General features: G+C 45.0%; 1 protein-coding gene across 2 annotated transcripts in view; it reads left to right on the forward strand.

Annotated features, from left to right (window-relative positions):
• The window catches only part of GOLGA4 (golgin A4), a 238,344-nt gene that overhangs the window by 185,544 nt on the left and 33,751 nt on the right, over positions 1-19,049 (forward strand). For both annotated transcript variants that reach the window (XM_066585713.1, XM_066585714.1), the window contains 2 exons: positions 7,122-7,190; positions 11,152-11,227. In XM_066585713.1, the coding sequence (XP_066441810.1) occupies positions 7,122-7,190; positions 11,152-11,227 (145 nt within the window). The remainder of the gene's footprint in view (positions 1-7,121; positions 7,191-11,151; positions 11,228-19,049) is intronic.

Raw genomic sequence — 19,049 nt, forward strand, 5'->3', positions numbered from 1 at the left:
TGCAACCACTAACTGATAGCATTTATCTAGATCTGTAGCGATTATGGCTGATATCACGTTTTGCACTTTTAATGCAAGAGGATTGAATGGGCCTGCCAAGAGGGGGCTGATCATGGACCACTTTCACCGGAAGGGGATCATGATTGTCCTCTTCCAAGAGACACATTTCCAAGATACCAAAATGTAGATACCGCCACTACACTACGTGGTACCATAGCCCACACCCGGATAAAAAAAGCGGGCGGCACATCAATAGCAATTCATAAAAACCTTTCACATAGACTGATTTCCTCAGAAACGGATAAAAATGGGAGATATGTGTTCCTAAAAATCCAAGTAAACAACGACAGAATAACACTTGCAAATGTTTATTTTCCCAATCAGGATCAGAAAAGGTTCGGGGTCCGAGTGCTGGGGGATCTGGCAGTCTTCGCGAGCGGCTCCTCCATTATCCTTGGCGGAGATTTCATCCTAACCATGTATCCGGCAAAAGACTCCTCGGGGGGTAAGTCAGGGGTTCCCCCCTCAGCAAGACATAGACTCCGCTTAGAACTAGCAAACCTTAAATTAGTGGATTTGTGGAGAACACTACATCCTAGTGAGAGGGATTATAGTTTCCATTCCCCCGCTCATAACAGCTACCATAGACTAGATTATTTATTCATCTCCCATGGGCTACTAGATAGAAGGCCATCAGCGTCTATGGGCCCCTTCCTGTGGTCTGACCATGCTCCGGTCTGGGGGTCCCTCATCGGGGACGAGCTGATAGATCAAACCTCACATGGCGACTTAATGACAATCTGCTGGAGGACGGGGCCTGTCTGCAGGATATACAACAGTCAATAGACTCCTTTATAGATACCCACAAAACTGACCCCCACACCTGCACCGACTAAGTGGGAGGCTTTAAAGTGTGTTCTCAGAGGGACTTTTGTTTCTCACGGGGCACGCTTAAAAAAGACAAGGAATGCAAAGCTAGAGGAACTATTGACGCAGCTCAACAGTCTAGAAACATCTAATAAAAACTCGCCCGCAGATAGCAAAGCAGCAGAGATATCCACGATCAGAATCAATATCTTACGCATTTTGGATCAGGCGTCACTATGCCGCAGGGACAAACACAGGGGACTGCACTACGGGCTTGGGAACAAATGCGGCAAAGGGTTAGCAAGGGCTCTTAACCCCAGAGAATCACAAACATACATATTTGAAGTCCACAAACCCGGGAAAGGGATAGTCCACAGCAATACAGACATTTTAGAAAGTTTCCAAGCATATTACGAAGAACTTTACAATCTGGAAGGGGATGTGGGAGACCCCAATAGAAACCCTGATACAGTAAAGAACACACACGTGTCCGAAAATTCCACCGCCCGCATAACGGGTGAGGAAGCCGGGGCCCTGGAAGAGGACTTTACTCTCCAGGAATTAAAAGAATCAATTGCCACACTAAAAATAGGAAAGAGCCCAGGGCCTGACTGTCTCACCCCTCGCTTTTATAAGATTTGTATGGAAAGATTGTCCCCTCTGGTGCTGGAAGCGTTCAATGCAGTATCCAGGACAACTCCCTTCCCGGCACAGGCCCTGCAGGCGATCATTACGGTCCTCCCTAAACCGGTCAAAGACCCGTCATGTTGTGGGAGCTACAGACCGATTTCCTTTCTCAATATAGATACCAAACTATTTGCCAAACTAATAGCGAACCGATTAAAAGCTCATATCCCCAACTTAATACATGCAGATCAAGTGGGCTTTGTGCCAGGAAGGGAGGCAGGGGATATTACGGTCAGGACCTTGGCCCTGATCTCGAGAGCAGCAGAGTCTGGTACACCACTGTGTCTATCTATTGACGCAGAAAAAGCGTTCGATAGGGTTGACTGGGGGTTCTTGGAGATGACCCTAAAGCAAATAGGGCTAGGCCCCAGATTTCTGGGGTGGATTAAAGCACTATACAGCAACCCGACGGCTAGAATAAGGGTGAACGGCAGACTCTCATAGCAAGTGCGGATCAGAAATGGCACGAGGCAGGGCTGTCCCCTGTCACCATACCTATATATCCTGGTGATGGAGACCCTGGCGAACGCACTCAGGGCTAATCCCAGCATCAGAGAGGTACAAGTAGCAAAAAACGAACAAACAGTCGCGCTATATGCAGACGATTTACTAATATACCTCTCGAACCCAAGGGTAGCCCTACCCTGCATCCTTGACGAATCCCGTAAATCTGGACAAGTATCCAACTTTAAAGTGAATCTAAACAAATCAGAAATCCTAAATATCAATATCCCAGACACCGAAGAGGAGGCACTGAAAGCCTCCTTCCCATTTAGATGGAAGAAAGAAGGAATTAAATATCTGGGCATAAATATTACCCCCAAAACAGAAGACCTGTTCCAAAAAAATTACCAACCGCTGATAGCTAAACTAGAAAAAGACGTGGATAGGTGGCGCAGCGCGCCCCTTTCTTGGTTTGGCAGAATTAGTTCAATCAAAATGAACATCCTCCCCAGATTTTTGTATGTGCTGCAGACGGTACCCATTCGCCTTCCGGGGACCTACATGAACAGAATCAGGAAACTGATGATGAGGTTCATATGGGAAGGCAGGAAACCCAGGCGCAGCTGGAAGGCCCTCACAGGACCAAGAGATAGAGGAGGTATGGGGGTCCCAAATATAGCGCTCTATTATAGAGCTACTCTGACCCGGCGTATACTAGAACTGTTAAACAGTAAGCCACAAAAACGCTGGATAATAATGGAACAAGACTCGGCCCCATACAGAGGTGCAGGCCTCATGTGGATTCCTGGTAAAGGGAAACACAAGAAATTGGGACTATCGCCATTCACAGAGGAGCTAGTCTGTGTGGCTGGGAATGGCCTCCAGGATGGGTCTGATCAAGAAACCAGGTCCCCTAACCCCACTAGTGGGCAATGTGGACATACCGACATTTTTCAGGGGTACACCCCTTGTGGATATGTTAGCAGAGGACCGCCCCGGAGATATACCCAGAGTGGGGGATATGATCACAGGGGAGGGCATGAAAACCTTGAGAGGGATCTTGGGGGATTGGGGGCCCCCAGCCGGAGCATGGTATCAGTATCTACAATTATGCCACTATGTCAGATCACTGGGAGATGTCCAGTTGTTGGGGTCAGCACCCACAAAGTTTGAAAAACAATTTATCCTTAACCCTAAACCAAAAAGTAAAATCACCAACCTTTATAGCTATATGATGGAGGCAGATACGGGAAGGTGTGGGATAGCACTAGAAAGAGAATGGCCGAGGGAGTTGGGCCACTTACCCGCCGAGGAGGATTGGAGGAAAGCCTACATCCTAACGCATAAAATGAACATATCAAGCAAATACCAAGAACTCAACTATAAGATCTTAACAAGATGGTATAAAACACCAGAGAGGCTGGCCAGAATCTTTCCCCAGTACTCGGACACCTGTTGGAGATGTCAAAAGGAGAGAGGCACATATACCCACAGCTGGTGGTCATGCACAATGATCAGTACCCTCTGGCAAGAAATAGGAGCCCTGTACTCTTGGATCAGTAGGGAAACTACCCAGTTAACACCAGAAATGGTGTTATTATCAACGATACCGGGGTCGCTGGCGAGGACCAAGAGATCATTGCTGAGGTTCTTTATACTGGCGACCCGACAAGTGATTCCACTGAAGTGGAGAGAGTCATCGACTGCCTCCAGGTTGATGTGGATAGAAAAACTAGACGAGATTGGGTACATGGAGGAACTATGTGCCAGGGACGAAATGCGTCTCAACAAACACCTAACGATATGGGGTGCGTGGCCTCGCAACGAAAGACGGTGGAGATCTCCAACTGGGTCCATAACGGAGCAATCCCCGCCCCCAGGACCAACATACTTCAAGTTAACTAGAGACAAACAGAACAGATTTGAATGGAAGAATTGACAGGTCAGTCTACCTCCCCCCCCCCCCCCCCCTCCCTGCTCATTCCTCCCCCCCCCCCCCCCCTCTATACGATTCTCTTTGCTATACCTTTTCTTTATTTGTTATGCGACTCTAGACTTTACTAGAGCCCTATTTGACAATTAGACTACTTATATATCAAGTTGATAATACTAAATGGTTTATAGATTATTACTAGGTGTATTGTATTGATTGCAAGCAAGAACCAGACAGATAGTAGTTAATAACAGTTTATTGTCAAGAATACAAAATTGATTTGATGTTGTAATGTGGCCAGAGTTACTGGCCCCTGATGACATAATGCTACATTCTTGTTAAAATGAAAAATGAATAAATACATTTTGAACCATAAATGTGGTAGTCAGTTTATAGCAACTCTTCCGACTTAGTCCATAGGCAAGCTTACCGACTTTAGCAATATTTGGGACTGATTTTTTTTCTAGGTCCCCTCTTGTGTGTGGTGTGTTGGGTTTTTTTTAGTATCCATTTTTCCGGAGTTATCTGCATTTTCCTTCTAAGTTACTACTTAGGCAAGATGGAATTGGTCCGTATTTGCACTTATAGACTTCATTATACACTGCCTACCTTCTAAAATGTGGGAATTAGTACATGTCCACACTGCAACTCTGCAATTTTTAATTTTAGAAAGTTCCAAGTTCCCTTCTGTGTGTGTGATATTTGTTTTTCTAGCACCTACTTACACAATGTCCCTGCTTACACAAGATTTGATTGGTCTTTATTGGCTCTTATAAGCTCCATTACATACTTTACGTTTATTGCACGGTAGGGGATACCTACTTTCTAAATGCGGGTGTCAGTACATGTCCACTCGGCAACTTTGCAATCTTAAAATCCATAGGCATGCGCATCACTTTTCGAATAATTGGGACTGAACTTTTCAAAGTCCCTTGTTATGTGTGGTGTTTGTCTTATTTATCACTCATTTTTTCTAGTCCACCTGCATTTTTTCCCCCAAGTCTCTACTCGCACAAGATGGAATTAGCTTTTATTAACTTTTATAGGTTCCATCATATATTTGAAGTTTGTTGCACTTATAGTAAGGTATGCTTACTTTCTAAATGTGGGAATCAGTACATGTCTACTCTGTAATGTTGCTATTTTCAAGTCTATGTGCACCATCTTTAGAATATTTGGGACTGTTTTTTTTTCTAAATCCCTTTTTATGTATGGTATTAGTCTTTTTAGCACCTATATATCTAAGCCATTCCAACAGGACATCACATGTGCAAGCATTCGTTTTCCATTGGACTTCGCATCCTGTCCTGTGTATGGAAGAGATCACTGTCAGTCTTCTGCCCTCTCTGCATTGCTTCACAATGATAGGCACAATAGCTTCTCTTGTCTGGATAGGTTGTCCTCTCATTTCGTCCGCCCCTTTACTATATAAGTTATGATTGTGAGCGCTCGTCTAATTATAGCTAACACCATGTCTCATTGATGATGCTGTTCAGACAGCGAAACATGTTGAAGATTTACTATTAAAAGTTATACAACTAGTTTTTAGATATCAGTCTTTGATAGTCATAAAGTTTATCTCTACTAAGAATATAGGATTGTCGATCCTTCATAGAGGACTTCAGTTACCAAACTATTATATTAATCTTGATATGCTATGTTTATGGACTGACCTTTGCAGACTGGATTTTTAAATATAGGTGTTTATTAGGGATGAGCGAGCGTACTCGGATAAGCACTACTCGCTCGAGTAATTTGCTTTATCCGAGTATTGCTGTGCTCGTCCCTGAAGATTCGGGTGCCGGCACGGAGCGGGGAGCTGCAGGGGAGAGCGGGGAGGAACTTTCCCGCCCGCTCTCCCCTGCTCCCCGCTGCGACTCACCTGTCAGCCGCAGCGGCACCCGAATCTTCAGGGACGAGCACAGCGATACTCGGATAAAGCAAATTACTCGAGCGAGTAGTGCTTTTCCGAGTACGCTCGCTCATCTCTAGTGTTTATCCATCTACGTTATAATAAAGGTTTATATTTTGAGAATTAATACCAAAGGGTTAATTTAGTTTATGGCAATTCTGATGTATCTTCAAACCAGGATTATTTCTAGGCATTTAGTACTATTAGTACTTATCTATTCTATGGATAGGTGGTAAAAGCAGATTTTGGTACTGCCTGTTTAACATGTTCATGTAGGGCTTCTACATAAAATGCTCATAAATCCTAGGGGTTGAAATTATTTTTTGGTATCTACTAATTTTTATATTTTGGTTCTTGTTCCTGTGTGCTTACCTGTAGCCGGATAGATGACTCTGATTGACATTGACATTCCAACTAGAGGCTTGGATTAGTGGTCAAAAGTCCAGAAAAATTTTAATTTTGCCTGAATAAGCAACACAAAACAGTAAATGATATCTTCATATTTGTTTTCACAACCATTGCAACCCTTGTAGTAAAAATTAGAGGGTTTTATTTGAGTAAAGATTAATATAAATAAGTTCAACATTTTTGAAGTACCATATATACTCGAGTAGAAACAGACTTTGTCAGCACATTTTTTTTTTAATGCTGAAAAAGCCTCTCTCGGCTTATACTCGAATGAGGGTCCCAAGTGCTGCCTATGATTGGCTGAGCGCTGTGACCAAGGAAAGGCAGTACTCAGCAGTCACTCAATAAATAGCTGAGCGCTCAGCCAATCAGACGCAGCCCTTTCAGCAGGTGGGGATTTTAAATCCTCGCCTGCTTAAAGAACTTCATTACAGAGACTGGACACAAGTGGCTAGACACGCCTGAGCCCCGGCAGCGGCGGAGAGGTAAGTGTAGGGTTTTTTACATTTTTTTTTTACAACAACTAGGGGTGATTTTCAGGGAAGTGCTTATATTGAAAGCCCTTTCCCGAAAATCACTGCCATGGGGGTGCCAGCTTATACTCGAGCTAAACTTAGGTGCCTTGGCTTATATTCGGATCCGCTTATACTCGAGTAAATACGGTATATAAACATTTTTTATCAGTTTGTTCTGGTTCGGATATTGGTGTGTTATCAGTTAATGTGGACACGGTTTTCTATATTCAGTCTGTAAACCAATAGATGCTTGGTCCTGCTCCCAGGTAAGAAGTGGATGTTGTAGTTAACAGTCCCGGTAATAAGTATTTCCGTTTTTTCCTGTTGTCTTATAGACTGTGTGTTTCTTTTTAAGGCACAGTTGGCAAGGAGAACCACACAACTGAATGATGCCAAACTGAGAGAGCAGGAGCTTAAAGAAAAGGTAAGGGGACCACTTGTGACTTTCATGCCAGAAAACTGGCATATGTCCTGGTGTACACCATGCCGTACTTGACCGAACGCCCCCATCTAAAAAGACATAAGAACCTGGAATACCTCTGTTTTCTCCACCTATTTCTGTCTTTACTACATCCTTGTAATATACACTGATTGTAAAAATAAATCAATCACCTCTAGCAATAGTTGTCAGAAATGAACGAAACTTTCTTTGTGTGATTGTAACATGTATATAAGTACGTGATTACAATATCAGAGCAAAATGATCATTTATTCTGGGGAACGGACCCCTTGTAGGGAGGCTCCAGTACCCTGTTGTAGCACCTCCAGCTTGAATACATGATACGAGGGTGAAGGGGTATGAAGGCCTTAGTACACTGATGTGTTGCCTTTGGCTTAGATACAAGATGTGATACTGATGGGCATGTAGGCTTTAGTATCCTATTTTACTGCCTTTAGCTCAGATGCAAGATGTGATGCGGACAGGCATGTAGGCTGTAGCACTCTGCTGTACCGCATCTAGCTTGGATACAAGATGTGATATGGGGGGTGGAGGGACATGGAGGCTCTAGTACCCAGTTGTACCACCTCTAGCTTGCATACAAGATGTGATGCAGATGGGCATGGAGGCTCTAGCTCGGATACAAGATGTGATATGGGCAGGCATGGAGGCTCTAGTACCCTGTTGTATCACTTCTAGCTTGGATACAAGATGTAATACGGGCAAACATGGAGGCTCTAGTACTTTTGTTGGGCAGCCTCTAGCCTGGATATAAGATGTGATATGGGCAGGCATGGAGGCATACAGTTTCTTTGTGTTCATACCTTTTATAAATACAGTGGTCCCAACACCACCTAGTCAGACTGTCTGGTCAGAATGGTCCAGGTGGGGAACTATTCGTCAACACAACCATCCAGCTTCTCACGTCCCAATAATGCTCCCCCTCTCAAACTCTGCTAACAGGTGAAATCTCTTCTATGCATCGTAGAGGCGTCCATTGACCAGCAAGCTCTACACAAGCGGAAGAAGGTCACTACACATAATGAGACTCAGAGCCTTTTATAGGTCATGGGGGGGGGGCACTGTTCATCTAATCACACCACAACACTCATCATTCGTGTATCTGCCTGTGATGTAACTGCGGGATGCGTTTTGCAGAAAAACTACTTCTACTAGGAACTTTTTTTTTTTTTTTACACATTGTACAATGTTATGTGCTGTCCAATAAATAAATGCTACAGTGTTTCCCTGAAAATAAGACCCTGCCGTATATTAATTTTTGACCCAAGAGAGGCAAGGCACAGGGTCTTATTTTCAGGCAAACATGGTAGCCTTTATTTATTGGACACCACATAACATCGTACAATTAGTAAAAATAAAATTACATAGCAGGCGCCGTGTGGGTCCCTCCCACTGGTTTTCGCAGTTTCGGCAGGCTTCTTTGCAATTCTCAGCCACTGACAGAAGGTCGCTTGCTGGTAATTGGGTTTGTAAACCGCTTCCAACAAGCGATTGCTCTGATTGGTTCTCGAGTGCTGTGGCTCAACAAATCATTGCAGCGCTCGATTTAATCAATCACAGCCACTCTCAATTCTTCTGTTTATACTCCAGTTTTATTATGTCGCCCCCCCCCCCCTCCTTCAACCATTTTTTGGTTGAATAATGAAAAAGAGAAGGCTCACCACCTCACTCTGTGGGTGGATTGATCCCTGCAGCCTTTGGTCCGGAGGACTCCCGACCATCTAATTGATAGTAAAAATGTAATCCAAGTTATGCAAAATAAAAATGTAATCCAAGTTATGCAAAATACTGTTTTGCAACCCTATTACAGATGGGTATTATGTGATGTTCATGTATACCGCACCATGTGGCCATGGAAATGGTACATTTCCATCTCCATTAATACAGTTATTACAGTCCCCAACTCCGAGTTTATTTTGAATAGTGTCTTTTTTTCTGTTGAAACACAATTTTTTTTGTATTTGATGACAAAGTTTTTGCAGATTTCTGGAGCCCTGATGGTCGTCAGGTTTTCCCCTACTATTGCCAATTTAACAGTGAGTTGGTGGGAAGAATTTAGCTGTTTCATATCAGAACCCCATCCTTGACCACATGGTGCCATACAACTGTTACATTGATGATGTCATTATAATTTGGAATGATCATACCTTACACCAATTCAGTAGTTGTCACTCTGAAATCTTTTGAAAGATACATTAATAACAACAAATGTAATTTGAGATTTACCATCACCAATGAAAAGAGTTACATCCTTTCTTGATTTACTACTCAAGGGTAATAACCACACAAATAAAATAGAAACAGGAATGTATAGAAAACCCAGTTCAGGAAACACAATTTTACATGCCGCTTATGCTCATCCTAGGCACACTATCCAAGCAATACCAGTAGGGAAAATAATCAGAGCTAAGAGGTCATGTTCTAGTACCTCAGATTTTGATACACAAAAGGATGCAATCTGTCAAAGGCTTTGTAGACGATGCTACAAGGATTTTTTAAACAAGACTATAAAAAAGTGGAATGTAGAGGGAGAATCAATTTACAAAATAGTACCCCTTGCAAAACACAATTTAATTCTCGGAGCAAACTAGTTTTTTCCACGGTCTACAGTAGACAGTTTTCTGTCATCAAAAGCATTTTGTTCAAGCATCTCCCAATTTTACAACACGATGAAACCGTTAATGATATATTGAAAATCTCTTATGTTGCGAAAACCCCCCAAAACTTAAGGCCCATTTACACCAGCAGATGATCGCTCTAATGACAGTTTGAGTGACAGCTTTGAGCGATCATTTTGCATAAACTATTAAGTAGCTACTCGGCTACTTAGTAGCAATTAAGTGTGCAAATTAAGCCTTAGTTGAATGCAGTTAATAGCCCGAGGGCTATTATCTGCGCTCAGATCCTTTGTTCTCCAGGGGGAAACAATGCTATCAGCACTCTCCTTGGAGAATTTCTGATAATGCTGACCAACGATTTTTAAGGCCCATTTACACCAGTCGATGATTGCTAAAATATCGCTAATCGGCGATCCTTTTAGTGATAATTGATGCGTCTAAATGTGCGCCCATCGTGCACTTTTCGGGCACTGCTAGCTGATAAATTTAGTCCGACCTAAAAATCGTTGGTCAGCCTAATCGGTAGTTCCCCATGGGGAGTGCTGATAGCATTGTTTCCCCCCGGAGAACAAAAGGATCTGAGCTCCCTTTATTGCTACTAAGTAGCTGAGTAGCTACTTAATAGTTTATGCATAATGATAGCTCAAAGCTGTCACTTAAACTTTCGTTTGAGCAATCTTTGAGCGATCATCTGCTGGTGTAAATGGGCCATTAGGTTGCACTGAATTTAACGATCAGCTAGCAGTGCCTGAAAAGCCCCGCATCCAAAAAGCAATGCTCCTGTCGGCATGGAGGAGGGAGCGACATAGCGTATAAGACTACCCCCGACTTTGGAGAATATTTTCCTGGGTTAAAAAGTAGTTTTATATGCCGGAAAATACGGTATATGATATAGGTAATCCGGCCTTTAATTTTTTCAATTTTATTGAATGTATTTCTATTAATGACATATTTATGCATAAATGTGTATATTATCAAAACTAAAGGATTATATATAAGAAATTTGTTGATATATGTAGCATAAGGCTTTATTATAGTATGTGCCTGAAAAATCGTTACCAGCTTAGCAGGAGTTAAAAGTCTGGCGCAACACCCTGTTTTTAATTAAATTTTAGTTATGTCTGCTTTAATAAGAAATGACGTTTTTATGTGAGTGTGGTGATCAAGATTCATTCCTGGATCAAAACGTGTCCTACGTTCTGGACCTTATGTGAAACCCTTGTTCGATAATGACTCAGATTTTTTTTCATGTAATAGAAGTCACCTTACTTTACTTACCTTACTTTACTTTTTTTCTGTTTGCACAGGTTAACACTTTGGAAGACCAGTTAAAATACTACTCACATGGTGTGTTTGTTAATCCGCTTGGTACTCCATACGAAGGTGGGAGACATTTATTGTTGAAACATTGGTATTTTTTGTGGCTTGAATGAATTCTATATTAAATATTCTGTGTTATCCAGGACTTCAGAAGAGAAGGATTTAAAGGTTCTCATTTCTGGCAGTCTTAAAATGAGTCCACAGGGCAGCCAGGCAGCCAAGAAATCAAATAGAATGCTTGGTTGCATAGTTAGAGGTGTTACCAGTAGAAAGAGGGAGATTGTGTGTCCACTGTATAGAGATCTGGTAAGACACATCTGTAAGACTATGTTCAGCTCTGGAAACCTTACCAACAGAAAGACATTGATAAAATTAAATTGCACCACTGCTATTTCCTTGCATATTTGCACTATTATGTCTATGGTACGTGTCTCTTCCTGCAACTGAAGTGCACCCCCGCCCCTTCCCCCGCTGCTTCATCTCTGCTTAAATTGCACCACTGCTGTTTCCTTGCATATTTTCACTGTTATGTCTATGGTACGTGTCTTTTGCCTAGCTTGAATACTGGTCATATCTTGTGCATCCTCCTCATATAGTATCATCCCCCACTTCAATGTCCAGTTTAAGTGTGAAGATGTTATTTATGTAAGCGAACCATAAAACCTCTGGGTGGGTCACTAGCCAGTTGCTTAATGAATCTAACTGAATGAGTCCCTCCCAGGTGTTGGCTGTTGCTTGGTTTTAAAAGTAGTATCATGGCAGTTCAACAGGGCAAGAGACAGGTATGCCACATAAATTGTCCGACATCCCTGCACTTCCTGACCATCACTACTACTGTAGTCACTATTCTTATCTTTACTGTTTATCAACCTACATGGCAAATGAAGTTCAATGTGGATAAATGTAAGGTTATGCACATGGGCAGGAGAAACAGATGTCAGCAAATTTGCACTTAATGGGGTACAGCTAGGGAAAAATGAGATGGGGGAAAAAAACTGAGGGTACTGGTGGATTGTAGATTTAACTGGAGCAACCAATGGTAGTCAGCTGCTGCAAAAGGCTAATACAGTCTTGGGGTGCTTTAAAAGTGATATAGGGGCGAAAGACTAGAACAACATTCTGTAAGGCACTTGTCAGGCCCCACATGGAATATTGCATAAAGTTCTGGACACTGGGGATCAGGAAGGATGCTGCAGTGCTTGAGGGGCTTCACAGAAGGGCAACTAAATTAATAAATTGAATGAGAGGACTGGAATACTCAGAGAAGCAATCAAAATTTAGCATTGTTCACCCTGGAAAAAAAACAGCTAAGGGGCGATCCCAAGCCTCATCCTAGGAGACATTAACATCCCCACTAATGACCCCACCTCCCCTTCTGCCTCTCAGCTTCTAACGCTCACTTCCTCCCTTGGTCTCTCACACCTCACAGCCTCTCTTGGTCTCTCACTCACAGGGATGGCAATACTCTGGATCTGGTGGTCTTCCATCTCTGCCCTGCTTCCAACTTCACTAACTCCCCTCTCCTGCTCTCTGATCATAACTTCCTCTTTTTCTCTGTCAAGCTTCCTAGTATGTCCCCGGTCCCTCCTACCTCTTGTACGTAGAGGAACCTTCAGTCCGTTCACACCAAAAATTTCGCGGAGTCTCTATAGTCCTCTCTGTCCCCTATCTCTCTCTTCTCCTGCCCCAACCTGGCTGCCGCACATTACAACACCACTCTCAGACATGCCCTGGATGAAGCGTTGCCCCCCTGTAACCCAAGCCATCCAATATAGAGCGCAGCAACCCCTGCTCACGCCTCAAATGCGGTTCAACCGGCGGTGCTCTAGGTGTGCTGAATGGCAGTGGAGAAAGTCTCAAAAGTCCACAGACTTTCTCCACTTTAAATTCATGCTCAGAACATACAACCTTGCCCTCCACCACCCAAACAAGTCTACTTCACCTCTCTCATCTCCTCCCTATCCCATAACCGTAAAAGACTCTGACACTTACCACTCTCTACTCAGCCCACAACTGCAGCCCCTCTGTGACAAATCTCCGTGCTGAAGAGCTGGCTGCTTACTTCAAAAAGAAAATTGATGACATTCGGCAGGCAATAACCTCACAATCCTAGACTAGCCTCGACCCTAGTCTTGTCAGTACTGCATCTAGCTCCTGTTCATTTTCTGTACTTAGACCAATGACAGAGAAAGAAGTCTCCAGACTGCTCTCTCTGCTCGCCCCACCACTTCCACTAGCAACTCTCTTCCCTCACACCACCTCGGTTTCCTCTCCCGGTGGTCATCTCCCACCTCCCCACTATGTTTAATCTTTGACCTCTGGCATTTTCCCCTCCTCATTCAAACATGCTATTATATCCCCGCTGCTAAAGAAACCAACTCTTGACTCGACCGATGCTGCCAACTATCGACCAATGTCAAACGTCCCCTTCATCTCCAAAGTACTTGAACGCCTGGTTTACTCTCGCCTTATAAGCCATCTCTCAGAAAACTCAGTTCTCCTCCTACCTATCCAACCGCTCCTTCAGTGTCTGCTTTGCTGGCTCTACTTCCCTTTTTTTTCTCCTTGCTGTTTGGGTACCCCAGGGCTTTGTCTTTAGCCCCCTCCTCTTCTCCATCTACACAGCCCCCATTGGACAGACCATCAGGAGATTTGGTTTTCAGTACCATCTCTATTCTAAAGATAACCAGCTATACACCACCTCCCGGGACATGACAGCAACATTCCTCCAGAAGACCATAGACTGTCTGTCTGCTATCTCTAACACTATATCCTCTCTCTACCTAAAACTGAACCTATCAAAATCTGATCTTCTCCTGTTTCCGCTCTCTACTAACTGACCTGATCCTGACCTCTCCATCTCAGTGTGTGGCACCACTATAACTCCCAGACAGCAAGCCCGCTGCCTTGGGGTCATTCGACTCCGATCTTTCCTTCACCCCCTACTTCCAATCTTTCGACCGAACCGGTCAGCTGCACCTCAAGAACATTGCTAGAATACGCCCTTTTCTCACCGTGGACACGCTAAAAACGCTCACTGTTGAGCCGCTCGATTATTGCAACTCGCTGCTGATAGGCCTCCCCTGCTCCAGACTCTAGCCCCTCCAATCCATTCTGAATGCGGCAGCCAGGCTCATCTTCCTGTCCAGCAGCCACTCGGACGCCTCTGCCCTGTGCCAGTCACTGCACTGGCTGCCCAACAAATACAGAATACAATTTAAACTCCCTACCCTCATCCACAAAGCTCTCCACAGTACCGCCCTACATTGCTTCCCTCATCTCAATGCACCACCCATCCTGCGCCTTCCGCTCTGCCAACGAAGTCAGATGAAGTGCCCCTCTAATTCCAACCTCTCATTCCTGCCTCTAGGACTTTTCCAGAGCAGCACCTGTCCTCTGGAACGCTCTACCAAACTATATCGTGGCAATCACTGACACTAAAATTCAGGCGTGCTCTAAAAACGCACCTCTTCAGGGAGGCATACCATATCCCCTAAACCAAACCCCTCTGAACTCCGCCTGATAGAAGCTGCAGTCGGTAGGACAGGGAGCATGTTGCTAGCCATAATCAACCGGCATCTGCAGTCATACCGACTCTGCCACTATACAGCCTGACTATTGTCTGTTTGTATAACATCTGTCACTCTCCACCTCACCAAACTGTGCACGTCTCCAGGCCCTTTACCTTCTGTATCACCCCACTATTTGTAGTATGTAAGCTCATTGAAACAGGACCCTCACCCCTACTGTTTCCATCAATTGATTACTTCATGTAACCGTGGTCTTGTTTTATTTTATTTCCCCTGTATTGTAAGCGCTGCGGAATATGTTGGCGCTATATAACTAAGGTTAACCCCTTCGAGCCATTGAACAACATCCTAGCTCATCTTTTGTCCTGTAAGGTAGCGTTTTTAGTAGCGATCCATCCGTTATCTCACGTTGGATCAGGTCTGCACTAGTGGAGGCTGATCACACCAAAAGTAGGGAGCCTCCATTCTGTGTTACTGCATTATGTACTCGGGCAGTGGGTGCCTCTTGGGTGGTACTCCCGACGAGTGGCTATGGCAGCCAGAGGCTTGAATATAGCTCCAGGTCTGCCAGCTATGTAGCTTAGCCTCTGGCTGAGTTTCATATATTTTCTTTTTTTTTTTTAAATTAGAATTTTTTAGAAATTAGATTAATGACCGACTACCAGAAAGGTCTAATTTTTGAGCAGTGCCACCATATGTGCAAGGCGGTTCCCCTCTGTCTAACATCTCCAGCAGACGTCGGGAATTAAAGGACTTGTTTTAGATGTTGTAACCAGGGTCCTGTACCACCTGATCAGGATTTTATAGGAGTTCTCTTGAATTCGTACACATCTGGTGAAGCCATGTGAGTTTTTTTTTTTTTTTTTTTTTAAAGACTTTAAGGTTCTCTTCTCTGCTGAGATTAAGTCCCAACTTTTTCTCCCATTCCCTGAGAAGCCAGGACTTCTCAGGTGAGGTCTCTAAAAGGAGCCTTTTGTATATGTGCTTGACCAACTTCTTCGGGCGTGAGGAGAGGGAGACATATGCCTCAAACCAGAGGGGGTCTCTCAGTTTGCTGGAGCTAGATGTCTGAAACCGCCTTAAAGAATGGTAGAGACTTGCTCTGCTCAAGAAGTTTAGTGCAAGGTGAGGGAAACTAATGTCCAGTTGTGCCTGATTTATTAATTTGGGGCCTTTGAGAATATCGTGGATTGTAAGGTTCTTAAGTTTGTTCCAGATCCCCTCCACCCCAAGTGGTCTGTTCGCTAAGATTGCTGGTATCAAGGAGGCAGGGGTCATTGGGGGTAGTGACCTTTCCTTTGCCATCTCCAAACGTGCTGACCTAAGTACCTTAATTGTACTTTTGTGATAGGGCTGAGAAACGTACACTTACCCAAAGGAGGCCCGTCTACCCAGAGCAGAACTTGATTGTCTATGCCCAACGTAGTCCTTTCTATACCAAGGGTAGGGGAGATTGTTTCGTTGTCCATCAAGGAGATCCATCTGGCAATGTGAATTACTTTGTAATATAACTGAAGGTTCGGTGAGCCAGTGCCTCCTTGAGGGCGTTTTTGAACAAGATGAGAGAATGCTAGACGCGGTTTGTGTCTATCCCAAATTAAATCTCTAAACAATCTGTGTGTTTGAGAGAAAAAGAAACTAAGGACCTCTATTGGGACTGTGTGAAGAATATAGATGATGGATGGCAGGTTATATGTGGAAATAAGATTCTTTCTGCCCAGCCATGAGATTAGTGGTAAATTGAATTGCTTGAGCTGATTTTTCCTTTTTTTTAATCAATGGGGTGTAATTGGCGTTGTATAAGTGGGAAGGGTTGGTAGTTAATGAAATGCCCAGGTGTTTAATGGGTAAGGGTGGCCATCTAAAAATGAATAGTTTTTTTAGATAGGTAATAATGCGGAGTGGAGCGGAGATATTTAGAACTTCTGATTTGTCATAATTAATTTTTAATTTGGACAGCCTGAGAAAGAGGTCAAAGAACCCCATAAGCGCCAGAAAAGCCCTTTTCCCCCGGCGTCGTCATGGAGGTTGCCCTCTGACCTTGTAGGGACAGGAAGCAAGAGGCTTGAAAAGGCTCCTCCTCCCTTCCATTCCTCAGTGCTCCCTGTCCCTACAGGGAGAAGCAAGAGGGCTCCCTCCATGGAGCCAAAAGATCGACGGGGGGTGGGGGGGAAGCATGGACCACAGGATTCGCCTTCTCTTCATCTGCAGTCTAGGGAGAGCGGCGGGCCAGAGGCTCCTAGGACCCCTCTCCCACCGGCGGCAGGATCCAGCGCGACGCAGGGGGAGGGGCTTGTGATGCGTCACAATGCGATGACGTCACACGCCGGCGGAAGTAGAGCCCGGAACATTTGAAAAAAACCCTGACAAGCCTCCACTACAGCAGCAGCTTCACAGAAATGTGTACCTCAGGACTCTGGTCTGTTTTTCTTCACCATTACTTCCAGAATGACCAGCAGAGAGACTGACATGGAGGCCCTGCAAACTATAAGTGTTCCACTAAACCAAAAAAGGTTCAATATGTACAAAGTTTTGTTTTATGGGTGGGCATTGTGTGTGTATTTATGTGCCTCTATGCATGTATCGTTGCAGGACAGGCGATCTGTTAAAATAAAGCAGTATCCCAAAAAGAGGCATAGGAAGTGTTCCATGTGCCTTAAAAAATTAGAGGAAGCATATAAAAAATCGTTATGGAGGGGGGCGTGGCTTACGCATGGAGGAGTGAGGAAGTACATCCAGGAGCTCCACTGCCACTAACCAGTTAGGAGACCCTATAACAGATATCCAGTCCCTTCCAGCAGCATGAAAAAGGCAGGGAAGAAGGGAGAAGCCCCAGCAGCAGCAGGGAACCTAATTGGCAAGTACCTGTACAGTGGGAGAGCCGCAGGGAAGCAGAAGCCGACAGCTGGCACGGTGCCAAGTACCCACGTGGAGCCGGCTTTACAGCGCGCTGGGAGGGGGAAGGAGAGGAGGCTGACCCTGCACAGCACCCAGCCCCAGGAGCAGGTCAGAGAAGGGAGCAGGGCAACACCACTGGAGGTTCTCCTAAGCTCTCCCACATCAAGCAGCAGGACTGAGCAGGGGAATGGGAGGATGGAGCCGGCACTACACACTCCTCAACTACTGAAGCAGAGTGGTGAAGGGGGCAGGGCATCGGCACAGGAGCGCTCCCCTGCACAAGACAGCAAGAGAGAGGGGGCTGTGGATAAAGCCCAGAGGCAGCAAGCCAGCACTGTAAAGGCTACCCACAGCCTCAATCATAAGGCAGCCCCATACTCCCCACAGGCAAGCCCCACAACACAACCTAGAAAGGAAAGCAAGGGCACTACCACCCCCTCTATCCACACAGCAGTCTCTCCAATGGGTGTCACAGCCTCCCAGGGGTACTGTTCTGCACGCAGCAACACACAGCGTGCAGTGCCCGCTGCCATGCTTGACTCGTCAGAACCACCCACAGGTGACACCCAGGCACTCTGGGTGATGATGCGTGCCCTGGCCACTAAAGTTGATCTAGAGGTGCAGCTGCGGCAGATAGAGGAGAAACATGAGGCTGCTATTGATGCGGTACACCACTCAGTACAGGCACTTACAGAACGCGTCTCTACCCTAGAACAGATCGCAAGTGCTCCCTCTATGGACTTAGAATATTTAGTCTCCACTGTAGAAAGCAGCAAAATCAACTGAGAGACCTGACGTTACACCTAGATCACATCGAAAACCGCGGACGACGTAATAACCTAAAACTGAGAGGTCTCCCAGAGGATATCCTGCCAGAAGCTCTACATGACTGCGTCACCGCAGTATTCAACGAGCTGCTACACTGCCCAGAAGACAGAGCAATTGAGCTTGACAGGGTCCACCGTCTGTATGTTGGGAGGGCGCAGAATACAAATCTGCCGAGAGACGTTATCTGCCGTGTCCATTTCTATAGGCAGAAGGAAGAGCTCTTGCGCCTTGTATGGGAGCGGGGCCCAGTCAGCTACCGCGGGACTGAGATCACCATCCTACCAGATGTCTCTAAGCTGACTTTAAATAGCCGGAGGACAAGTCGTCCCCTGTTGGATGCAGCACGCAGAGCAGACGCGACATATAAATAGGGTCACCCATTCCACCTAATACTCCGCAAGTGAGGCCGCCTATACATGGTCAAAACACCAGCAGATTTAGAGGGGGCATTTGATTTCCTGAAAGTACCCCCGGTCCCGGACTGGACTCTGCCCATAGACGCTGCGCTAGCAAATATGTGAACAACTTGCACCTATACGGTTCCAGAACCAATGGACGCGGACGAAGTGCTGTACTCTTGAGCCACCTTCTTGGACTTAAATGCATAGTTTGATACAAGCAGGGCATCC

Source organism: Eleutherodactylus coqui, chromosome 12 (assembly GCF_035609145.1).
Source record: "Eleutherodactylus coqui strain aEleCoq1 chromosome 12, aEleCoq1.hap1, whole genome shotgun sequence".
In the NCBI taxonomy this organism is placed as follows: Eukaryota; Metazoa; Chordata; class Amphibia; order Anura; family Eleutherodactylidae; genus Eleutherodactylus; species Eleutherodactylus coqui.